At 38.0% G+C, this 12,491-nt stretch overlaps 1 protein-coding gene across 7 annotated transcripts in view; it reads right to left on the bottom strand.

The window, feature by feature from the left end:
• VPS8 (VPS8 subunit of CORVET complex) overlaps positions 1–12,491 on the bottom strand; it is a 253,246-nt gene that overhangs the window by 147,400 nt on the left and 93,355 nt on the right. For all 7 annotated transcript variants that reach the window (XR_015240159.1, XR_015240160.1, XR_015240161.1 and 4 more), the window contains exons 24-27: positions 12,238–12,289; positions 2,682–2,724; positions 917–989; positions 518–637 (exon numbers count right to left, since the gene is read on the bottom strand). Coding sequence is in view for 4 of the 7 variants with exons in the window: in XM_086674896.1 (XP_086531022.1) it covers positions 518–637; positions 917–989; positions 2,682–2,724; positions 12,238–12,289 (288 nt within the window). In the remaining 3 variants the exon portion in view is untranslated. The remainder of the gene's footprint in view (positions 1–517; positions 638–916; positions 990–2,681; positions 2,725–12,237; positions 12,290–12,491) is intronic.

Here is a 12,491-nt window from a genome sequence, read left to right as displayed (position 1 = left end):
GAATGATATATTATGTGTTATATAATTATTCCCCTGGGGGCATTTTCATAGACAACCTGGCTCACCCAAATCCATCTTTAATTAAACATGTATAAGGATTTTTTTTCAGCACGAAGCTCCCAAATTCCTTTTAAATTCCAGTTATTTCCACTATCATCACCACTACATGTCCTTCAACCTTCTTCCATATTCAGTATACGAAATAATGTAATTTATGAAACCAAAAATGTACCACACATCTAATTCTGCTTTAGCTTTTTGATAAGGATGTGTTAGAAAGAGACAGAGAGACACAGGGGAGTGGGGGGAGAAGAAGGGACAAAAGGACGAGGGGGAAAGGAAGGGAGATAAAGAATTATAAAATATGGGTGGCACAACAAAATTAAACATTTTGAAATGTTTACTGCTCGCTGTCAGGGTATCAAAACTGTATCTGCATACACATCTTTCTTTCCATTAAAAAAAATTTATTACCCTGGTTCCTCTAAAAACATCTTAAAATCATATTATCTCTTACCAGTGCCAATACATTTAGAAATTCTCTTGTGTCAAAATGTAGCAAAGTCCGAACATAGGGGTAGATTTCTTCCTCAGGGGAGGCTTCTGCTGAATGCAGGCGAATCAGAAATTCAAAAACCTTCAAGTTTAAAAAAAAAAAAGTTGACGATCTTCTCTCCTTACAAAGTATCTTGCTGAAGCAACAACTGCCAGTTGGACAAAATAAAGGCAGGTGGAATTTAGTTTAAATTGCCACCATGTTGTAACTTCTCTAACCTGATTCCGCTATCATTACTGGCTGTAGTGATTGTGGGTAGGTCCTCTCCTACCATAGCAGATAGCTCCTGACTCACGTGTAACCTTCAATTACAGTTCATCTATAGTACATATTAACAAGAGGTGTGGAAATAGCACCAACCTGGTTTTTAACCAAGGGAACAAGATCTTCAGGGATGTCACCAAGGGGATAGGCTCGGCCTGCTAGACAACAGCTAGAAGAAAAGGAGAACAGATTTGGTGACTTATAATGGGCTAACTTCCAGGTAACACATTGTTTCTCAAACCCAAGATACTCATTTGGTGTTTAAGCACACTCGGCTTTTGTCACATCAAGTTCAAACTTGATCAAGATGAGAGCCAGTTCAGAAAATGTGAGCAACAGGGATGGTGGTGAAATAAACACATCCTGTGACAGAGTAAGCACTTTCATTTCTTCTTATTTTTCCTAAAAGAAACCTACACCACGCTAAGTGGACAGGAAGGAATAGAGAACAGACTATCTGAAAGTCTCATACTCAGCACCAGAAAAATACCTAATGGCACCATTACGTTATGTTTTACCAGTGAAAAGCCTAATGTTCTCACAAACTTCAAACCAGTGGCTCTAAGAACAGTGATTAAAGACAGGGAACAAGCTAGTCTAACAAAGGTCTGGAAAATGTCTGCAACAGAACAAGTCTTCAGGGAGAGGAGAAAGTGATGAGAAATTAACTATACAGTTTTACCTCCAAATCAGACCTTCCTTATGGCTAATGTTTTATGGTTTATGCCTTGCGGGTTCAACTATAAAGATGTCTTCTGTTGGGGCGCCTGGGTGGCACAGTCGGTTAAGCGTCCGACTTCAGCCAGGTCACAATCTCGCGGTCTGTGAGTTCGAGCCCCGCGTCAGGCTCTGGGCTGATGGCTCAGAGCCTGGAGCCTGCTTCCGATTCTGTGTCTCCCTCTCTCTCTGCCCCTCCCCCGTTCATGCTCTGTCTCTCTCTGTCCCAAAAATAAATAAAAACGTTGGAAAAAAAAAATTAAAAAAAAAAAAAAGATGTCTTCTGAATATGTCCTCATTCTGGGGGGGAAAGGCACAAATTTTAAACTTCTTTGAACTAGCCATCAATTTTGAATGTTGGATTAGAGACAGCATATTCTAAGAAATTTCAAGTACAGACAATTTCAAGTACTGGGGAGATGCTGTATATGTTCTTCTAAAGAATCGATGTAACAAGTGTGAAAGAGGTCTCAAAGTTAACTCTGGCACTAGATAGGAGCTAAAATGATGCTTTGGCAGGTTCTGCCACCTTCCGCCCTGCCACCCTGCCAGCCAGCTATCTGTCCAAAAGTTCTATTGGGACATAATTCTGAGCCTCCATAGTTTGTGGAAAGAATTCTGTTTGAGGAGTAAGGAGAGGAGATAAACATTTCACAGCTTAACCTCTGTCACTAACTTTTTCATGACCTAAACACATCTCTTGCCCTTTTATAAAAAAGAGAGAGAACACATATTCCACAGAGTTTCCAGTGCTAAAAATAAAATACTCTACCACCAGGCTTTCTCAACCTCAGCCTTATTGATACTTTGACAGAGATAATCCTTCATTGTATGGACTACCCTATGCACTCAGCAACATCGCTGGCCACCACCCATTAGATGCCAGCAGCATATCTCTCCCAGCCCCAAATGTGACAAGCAAAAATGTCTCTAGACATTGCCAAAGATCGGGGCGGGGGGGGGGGGGTGTACCAATGGGGGACAAAATCACCCATGGTTGAAAACCACTACTGTACAAGCAATAAAACATGAAAAGCACTATACACATAGGAGATGACAGTACCTCTAAGAATACGGGGCGGGGGGGGGGGGGGAATTATAGAAAAAGTACATGTAGATAAATTAAAAAAAAAAAATCTCTTACCTAATATATACAAGCAGCTTGTTGCCCATAACAACTTGCTCATCTAAAACAGAAAAAGTATCTTCAGCAATTCTCTCAAAACCTTTTCAGAAATAAAATCTTTATGTGGAAACAAAAAATAAAACTTGGCATTTGAGTTAAGTATCTTCCTAAAGAATACATAGAGAAAAAACCACCTTAATTCTTGTTTTTAGAATTTCCATTAGATTCTTTTCACAGACAAAAAACCAATGAGTCAATGAAGCATACAGAAGAAGGAATACATCTGAGGGTAGAGAACCATATATTGTTGGCTTAACCAATAGTCTGGGACCAGGGTAAAGTGTAGAGCAGGCAGTTAGTTGATGAGTTAAAGGTCATGACCAATTAAGTAATATTAAGGACTAATAATGTCTTCTCATCTGTAACATGGACTCTTATCACCCACTGTGCTCTAGGGTTGTGAAGGCCACTGTTCACAAATGTTTAAAATAAGAGACTTAGATTAAATGATCTTTAGGACCCTTTTTATTCTAAGTTACATCTAAAAAGTAAGATTCTGTCACATGATAATATAAGTCTATCTCTTGGTTAAAAGAAATCAGAAGTATAATTATATCAGGTGTAGGCAAAGGGGTCAAGGGCAACAAGACAATAAAGTAAGAGCCTCAAGAGTGGGTGAAGTGACCAGTAATTCTTATGGTGTGCAGATTATAGGAATTTGCGATTGGTTATAATAAACTGAAATTTCTACTTTTGGTATATGAATAGTGAGCATAATGTAAGCAAGTGTACATCTCTTAATCAGTAATCCTTTCTAAATACAATAATGCCTTGCATTGTGAGTAACTTGTCCTGTGAGTGTTCCACAAGACAAGCAAACATTTCTAATAAATTTTAACTTGATAAACAAGTGATGTCTTGCAATATGAGTAGTACAAGATGCTGAATGTCACATGATCACAACTGACCCAGTGGTTCTTCTCTCTTTCACTTGCAGGATTGTGGGTGATCGTCTCCCATTGCTCAGATGCTCAGTCTCAGGCCACGGTGTTTGGCAGTAATCTGTGATTTTTCAGAACAGTGGAAGGTGCCCACAACTGGCACTAGTGTATTTTTTGTCACTTCAAAGCACCTATGGACAGTCCCTTGTTTTTCCATACAATAGCTTAGCAATGCTTTGCTTTATTCTAGATTAGGCTGCCTCCAGATATAGACCCTTTCCTCTACTGCCAGCTACATTAAATATAGTATATGCCAAGAGTTTATTAATACTGTACTGTAGCCAACATCCATGCGAGCATATACAATGGACTGCATGCAGAAAAAGGCTGAAAAGAAAGGCGGTAAGAAGGAGATGATTACAATGGAAGTTAAGAAGGAAATCATTGAAGTATGAATGAGGTATGCAAGTGGCCGATATTGCAAGATTTTATAAGAAGTCTGTGTCTGCATCTCACCTGCAGAGAAGGAGGAGAAAAAGGCAGAGAAATCCCTCACTTCAAATGAGATTAGGGAGATGTATAAAATGTGGGAAAAGTACAAAATTTTGTAGAAAAGCACTACCCAAATAAGGCTGTAGCAGTGAGAGCAATGAATCTATTTAACAACAATACAACGTCACATTTCCACAAATTCTCAAAAGGAGGCAAAAGAAAGCATCACTGGATAGGCTCCTTGTTAAAGTTGCACAAAACAAAAAAGATTCCACTGAGGCAATAAACAGCAGTGATTCCATCAGTGATAGTTAGAGTCGTCCTGCACAATAACCCTCCTCTCTCATCTCCCTCACAGCAGCCATGAAGGTTTTCAAAAGTAAGTGCAGTTTAATTTATTTTCCTTTCTATATTGTATTTTCTTTATTATTTTGTATTATATTACAGTATTATAATCATTTTTATATGCGTATTTTTGCGTTGTGGTACGAATCATCTGAGTTTCCATTATTTCTTCTGAGGAAATTCACTTTGGTATACAAGTATGTTTCCAGAACAAATTATGCTCGCAAACCAAGGTTTTACTGTACTCCAGATCTGTGTTGTCATAAGTGCAAATAAACTTGAATTGCTTGAAATTATGAGTAACTATAATATGCTTCAATTCCAACTTTTTTAATTAATAAATTTCATTTTTTAGAGAAGTTTCACTAGGTTCACAGCAAAAATGAGAGAAAGGTATAGATATTCCCCATATATCCCCTATCCCCACACCACACAATCTCCCCCACTATCAACATCTGCTCCAGAGTAATATATTTCTTATAATCAATGAATCTACAGTGACACATCACATGAAGTCCACAGTTTACATTAGGGTTCACTCTTAATGTTGTGCATACTATGTATGGGTTTTGGCAAATTTATGCTGACATATGAACACCATTACAGTATTGTCAGTTGTACAGAATAGTTTCACTTTTGTAAACCCTCTGTGCTCAGCCTATTCATCTCTCCCTTTTCATCAACCCCTATCTCACAGTTTGTGAGTTCAAGCACTATGTCGGGCTCTGAGCCAACAGCACGGAGCCTGCTTGGTATTTTTCTCTCCCTCTCTCTCTCTGCCCCTCTGAGGCTTGCTATCTCTCTCAAATAAATAAATAAATAAACAAACAAACAAACAAACATTAAAAAAAAGGGACATCACACTAATGAATGAATGGGTTAACCAGGGAATTGAAGAAGAAATTAAAAAATACATGGAGGCAAATGAAAATGAAAACACAACAGTCCAAAACTTTTGGGATGCAGCAAAGACAGTCTTAAGAGGGAAGTATACTGGAATTCAGACCTATCTCAAGAAGCAAGAAAGGACCCAAATACACAACCTAACCTTACACCTAAGGGAGCTAGAAAAGGAATAGCAAATAGAGTCCTAAAACCAGCAGAAGAAGGGAAATAATAAAGAGCAGAACAGAAATAAATGATAAAAAAAAACAAAACAAAAAAAAAAACAACCATAGAATAGATCAATGAAACTAAGAGCTGGTTCTTTGAAAGAATTAACAAAATTGATAAACCCCTAGTCAGACTTCTCAGAAAGAAAAAAGACCCAAATACATAAAATCACAAATGAAAAAGGGGTGATCACAACCAACACCACAGAAACACAAACAATTATAAAAGAATACTATGAAAAAAATTATATGCCAATGAACTGGGCAATCTGGAAGAAATGGACAAATTCCCAGAAACTCACATACCACAAAAACTGAAAGAGGAAGAAATAGAAAATTTGAACAGACCCATAACAGCAAACAAATTGAATGAATAATCAAAAATCTCCCGGGGCACCTGGGTGGCTCAGTTGGTTGAGCATCTGACTTCGGCTCAGGTTATGATCTCATGGTTTGTGAGTTCGAGCCCCGCGTCAGGCTCTGTGCTGCAAGCTCAGGGCCTGGAGCCTGCTTCAAATTCTGTGTCTCCTTCTCTCTCTGCTCCTCCCCTGCTCGCACTCTGTGAGTGAATAAAGATTTAAAAAGAAAAAAAAATATCTGCCAATAAACAAATCTCCCAATAAACAAGAGAGGGAAGGCCAGATGTCTTCCCAGGGGAATTCTACCAGACATTTAAAGAAGAGTTAATACCTATTCTTCTCAATCTGTTCCCAAAAAAATGGAAATGGAAGGAAAACTTCCAAACTCATTCTATGAAGCCAGCATTACCGTGATTCTAAAACCAAAGACCCCACTAAAAAGGACAACCACAAGGCCAATATCCCTGATGAACATGAATGCAAAAATTCTCAATAAAATACTAGCAAATTGAACTCAACAGTACATTAGAAGAACTATTCACCATGATCAAGTGGGATTTATTCCTGGGCTGTAGGGCTGGTTCAATATTTGCAAATCAACGTGATACACCACATTAATAAAAGAAAGGATAAGAACCATATGATCTTGTCAATAGATGCAGAAAAGCATTTGACAAAACACAGCATCCTTTCTTGATAAAAGCCCTCAACAAAGTAAGAATAGATGGAATATACCTCACATCACAAAAGCCATATACCAAATACCCATGGTTAGTATCTTCCTCAATGGGAAAAACTGAGAGCTTTCTGCCTGAGATCAGGAACATGACAGGGATGTCCACTCTCACTTCTGTTGTTTAACATAGTATTGGAAGTCTTAGCCTCAGCAATCAGACAACACAAAGGAATAAAGGCATCCAAATCAGCAAGGAGGAAGTCAAACTTTTACTCTTCACAGATGACATGATACTCTACATGAAAAACCCAAAAGATTCCACCAAAAAACTTCTAGAACTGATCCATGAATTCAACAAAATTATAGGATATAAAATCAATGCACAGAAATCGGTTGCATTCCTATACACCAATAATGAAGCAACAGAAAGAGAAATCAAGGAATCGAACCCATTTGCAAGTGCACCAAAAACAATAAGATACTTAGCAATAAACCTACTAAAGAGGTAAAAGATCTATACTCTGAAAACTATAGAACACTTCTGAAAGAAATTGAAGAGGACACAAAGAAATGGAAAAGCATTCCATGCTTATGGATTGGAAGAACAAACATTGTTAAAAGCCTATACTACCCAAAGTAATCTACAAATGTAATGTAATCCCTATCAAAACACCACCAGCGTTTTTCGCAGAGCTAGAATGAACAATCATTAAGTTTGCACGGAATCACAAAAGACCCCAAATAGCCAAAGCAATCCAGAAAAAGAAAAAACTGGAGGTACCACAATTCCAGATTTCAAGCTGTATTACAAAGCTGTAGTCATCAAGACAGTATAGTACTGGCACAAAAACAGACACATAGGTCACAGGAAAAGAATAGAGAACCCAGAAATGGATGCACAACTGTATGGTCAACTAAACCTTGACAAAGCAGGAAAGAATATCCAATGTAAAAAAGACAGTCTCTTCAACAAATGGTGCTGGGAAAACTGGATGGTGACATGCAGGAGAATGAAACTGGACCACTCTCTTATACCATACACAAAAATAAATTCAAAATGGATGAAAGATCTAAATATGAGACAGGAAACCATCAAAAACCTAGAGGAGAAAATAGACAGCAACCTCTCTGACCTCAGGCAGAGCAATTTACTAGACACATCACCGAAGGCAAGAGAAACAAAAGTAAACATGAACCACTGGAACCTCATCAAGATAAAAAGCTTCTGCACTGCAAAGGAAACAATAAACAAAACTACAAGGCAGCTTATGGAATGGGAGAAGATATCTGCAAATGATGTATCTGATAAAGGGCTAGCATCCAAAATATATACAGAACTTAGCAAACTCAACACCCAAAAAACAAATAACCCAGTGAAGAAATGGGCAAAAGACATGAACATACACTTTTCCAAAGAAGACATCCAGATGACCAACCAACACATGAAAAGATGAGATACCACCTCACACCTGCCAGAATGGCTAAAATTAATAACACAAGAAACAACAGGTGTTGGTAAGGATATGGACAAAGCAGAACCCTCTTGCACTGCTGATGGGAATGCAAACTGGTGCAGCCACTCTGGAGAAGAGTATGGAGGTTCCTGAAAAAACTAAAAATAGAACTACCCTATGGTTCAGCAATTGCCCTACTAGGTATTCACCCAAAGGATAAAAAAAATACAGATTCACAGGGGACAAGCACCCCGATTTTTACAGCAGCATTATCAACAACAGTCAAACTATGGAAAAGAGCCCCAAAGTCCACCAACTGATGAATGGATAAAGATGATGTGGGGGGTGTGTGTGTGTGCATGCATTCATGCATGTGTGATGGAATATTATTCAGCCATCAAAAAGAATGAAATCTTGCCATTTGCAATGACGTGAATGGAACCAGAATGTATTATGCTAAGTGAAATAAGTCAATAAGAGAAACAAATATGATTTCACTCACATCTGGAATTTAAGAAACAAAAACAGATGACATATGGGAAGAGGGGGGAACAACATATGGGGGGAGAGGAAACAAAATGAGACAAGCCACAAGAGACTCTTAATGATAGAGAACAAACAGGGTTTATGGAGGGAGGTGGGTGGAAGATGGGCGAGATGGGTCATGGGTATTTAGGAGGGCACCTGTGATGAGCACTGGGTGTTGTATATAAGTGATGATTCACTGAATTCTACTCCTCAAACCAATATTGTACTGTATGTTAACCACAATTTAACTTAAAAATAAAATAAAATGTTTCTTATACACAACTTTTAGTTGAGTCTTATTTTTTGATCCATTCTAATAATCCCTTTCTTTTAATTGGTGTATTTAGACTATCGACATTTTAAATGATTATTGGATCAATGCCCACCATATTTTACCGTTTTCTATTTCTTGTCCTTATTCTTTATTCCTGTTTTGTCTTCAACACTTTTTCTGCCTTTTGAAGTTTTAACTGAGCATTTTATATAATTCTGTTTTTTCATTTTCCTAGTATATCAATTATATATCCTTTTTTAAGTTGTTGCTCTCAAGTTTGCAACATAAATTTACTAATGATTTACAATCCAAACAGATTTACAATCCAAATCTACTTCCAAGTAACACTAAACCGCTTCACAGGTACTAGAAGTATCTTACACTAACAAAATACTCTTAATTCTTCTCTCCTGTTCCTGTGTCCTTGCTCCCATTCATTTCATTTATACATAAACATAAAACACACAAGCATCCATACACACATAATCAAATACATTGTTATTATTATCTTGAACTATTACCTGACAGGTCAATTAAGGATAAGAAAACAGAGTTCTTCTTGAGCCAAGCTGTTTGAATCTTGTTGCTTGGTGGTGTGGTCTATATATGCTGTGTTTGGAAGGAAGCAGGGGAGTGGGTTCTTGACTGACCTCAGCCGGCCTGGGGGTGGAGGACACCACTCGAATTACACCTCAGGACTGCAGTCCAGGCCTCAACATTGCAACATCCCTAGACTCCATGACCAGAAGACGCCATTTGCAGAGGCTCATGGCAGAGCAGCTTGTAAAAGTCGGGGTACATCCTGAGAAAACTGGGCAGTATGTTTCTGGAAACTACTGTTGGAGCTAAGCTCTTGGTTTCTCTGCTGGACCACAGATTTCTGGGGGGTACACTCAGTCCCCTAGATGTAGGTTGACATGCCACTGTCTTTGAAAAGACTGCGCATCACTGAGGCAGCCCCCTTTTCCCAATAAAAAGTCTGGAGTCCTCAGCAGTGGCTGGTTAGAGGGGAATCAGGTTGCACTTTCTCTACTCCTCATAGTTTCCCTGCTTGTCAACTGAGTTTCCTCCTGAGGAAGATCATTTCCCTCACAAAGCCCAGGTCTCTGCAGACCAATTAGCAAGGGCACTAACAGCCATGCATGTCTGTCCTGGCAAAGGCCAATGTTTTTTGAAGAGAGCTCAAACTCCCTCCCCAGCCCATGTCTAGTGAACACCAGAGCAGGGAAAGAATCAAGCCCATTCCCTGTCCTCTTCTCCTCTGTGAATTGAATTTCAGAAATTTTTTTCTACACGCAACACAAAGCGTCCAGATCCATAAAACAATAAGGAGGGGAAATGTGTTTTGTTTTATTTTTTTCCTGGAAATTTTGCTTCAAATTTTGCCGTACCATAGAGCCCAGAAAGACATGTGTTCTCATTTGCCTGCCTGACTCCATGGTGGTGTCGCTTTTATGTTCCATTCGTGGCATTCGAGTTGCTCTCCTTTATAGCCCTGTTTCTCAAGTTCTGTTCAAGTTAAACTCGTGTAAAACTCTCCATGGTGCTGGGAGCAGCATGTGTGTTGCTGCTGCATAAGAATCTGTACTTGGATGCCGATCTAGAGACCTGATGGAATTGACAGTTGTGTACCCGTAATCATTAGTGGCAATGATGGCATTCTGAAAAGCAATTCTTATACAGTAAGTTCTACAATTCTTTGGAAAAAAGAATAAGAAAAATAAAAGTTTTTGTTTTACCTTCACTTATTCTGATGTTCTTTCTTGAATCTGAGTTTCTTATCTATATTATTTTCTTTCTCTCTAAAGATTTTCTATTAATATTTCTTGTAAGACAGGTCTATTGGCAACAAATTCCCTCTATTTTTGTTTGTCTAAGAAAGTCTATTTCCCCTTCACTTTTGAAGGATAATTTTACAAAGGATACAAAATTCTATGTTGATGGGCTTTTCTCTCAACATTTTAAGTATTTGTTCCCAACACTTTAAATATCTACTCCACTCTCTTCTTTCTGCATGGTTTCTAAGAAGTTGGATGTCATTCTCATTTTTGCTCCTTGTAAGTAAGGTTCTTTTTCCCTGTGGCCTCTTTCAGAATCTCTAGCTTTAATTTCTGCAATTTAAATATAATAGCCTAGGTTTGGGGTTTTTTGTTGTTTATCCTGCTTGGTGTTCTCCTAGCTTCCTGGATCTGTGGTTTGATGTCTGACATACATTTGGGGAAATCCTCAGTAATTATTGCTTCAGATGCTGCTTCTGTTCCTTTCTTTCTTCTCCCTCTGGCAGTCCCATTATGTGTAAGTTACACCTTTTGTACTTGTCCCACAGGCCTTAGATGTTCTCTTCTGCTTTTTTCAGTCTTTCTTCCCTTGGCTTTTCAGTTTTTGGTTTTTTTTTTTTTTTTTAACTTTTCTGTTATGTCCCCAACCTCAGAGATTCTTTCCTCAGCTATGTCCAGTCTATTAACGAGCCCATCAAAGGCATTCTTCATTTCTGTGAGCTTTGTGGCATTTTAACTTTACCTAGTCCCATCTCCCTTTCCCCAGCTTTACCAGAGCTCTGAAAACCAAAAGCCTTGTACAAATCAGCAACCTAATGGCCACTTGAGGGGACAAAATAGGTTGGGAGCTTGCCCACACAAAAACTTATTCATATCTAAGGGTGATGGGGGGAAAAGGCAATATAAGGGATACCTGTGGTTAATAAAACTGTATCTCTACTTTATCACTGTGAATATCCAGTTTTGACATTGTGCTTTTGTTTTGCAAGGTGTTATCATTGGGGGAAATTGGGTAAAGAGAATACATGATCTCTTGTGTTATTTCTTTCAACTGCACGTGACTCTACAATTTCCTCATAAAAAAAGTTTAATTAGAAACAAAACTTGTTCACTAATGTAGCAGCATTACTTAGAACAGCTCCAAATTGTAAGCAACTCAAATGTCCATCATCTGGTGAATAAACAAATGACAGTATATCCAACCCATGAAATACTACTCAGAAGTAAAAGTGAACAAAATATTAACACATGCAACAAGATGGATGTATCTCTACAAACAAGTGAAGTAAAAGTAAAGAAATAAAGCTAAGTGAAAGAAATAAAACACCAAAGATCACCTACTGTATGACTCCACTTACAAGAAATGTAGTGACAGAAAGTACATCAGTGATTGCATGGAGGTCAGCCTGGAGGAAAAGCTTGAGTACCACGGGCAGGAGGAAACTTTTTAGTGTGAAGGAACTCTAGCTCCTTCTACCGTTTGATTATGGTGGTGATCATATGATTATATACGATTATCAAAATTCATACTGCACACATAAAATTGAATTTTATGAAATTTAAATATCTTAAAATAGAAAAAGGAGAAAAAAATTAAGACTTAGAAAAGTAATACCTGTTAGTGTTCTTCCTGCATTCAGAGGAGGAGAAATGACTCTGAAAAGTTTCTGCATTAAAATTAAAAATAAAACAATCACCATCATTTTTTAAAAAATTGTATTTTCAAAAAACAATCAAGAATCTTATACTATTAATCACCTTTCTCTGAATAAATCAGTTATTTGCTATTGGGATTAAATACAAAAACTTTTAAGGTGGACACAAACTATTATTGAAGAATCAGTAGGAAACAACTGTTATCATATTCCT

The sequence above is a fragment of the Puma concolor genome, chromosome C2 (assembly GCF_028749965.1).
Source record: "Puma concolor isolate L17-30 chromosome C2, mPumCon1.1.hap2, whole genome shotgun sequence".
NCBI classification, from domain to species: Eukaryota; Metazoa; Chordata; class Mammalia; order Carnivora; family Felidae; genus Puma; species Puma concolor.
The sequence above is the reverse complement of the archived record's forward strand: the minus strand, read 5'-3'. Positions and strand labels throughout refer to the sequence as shown.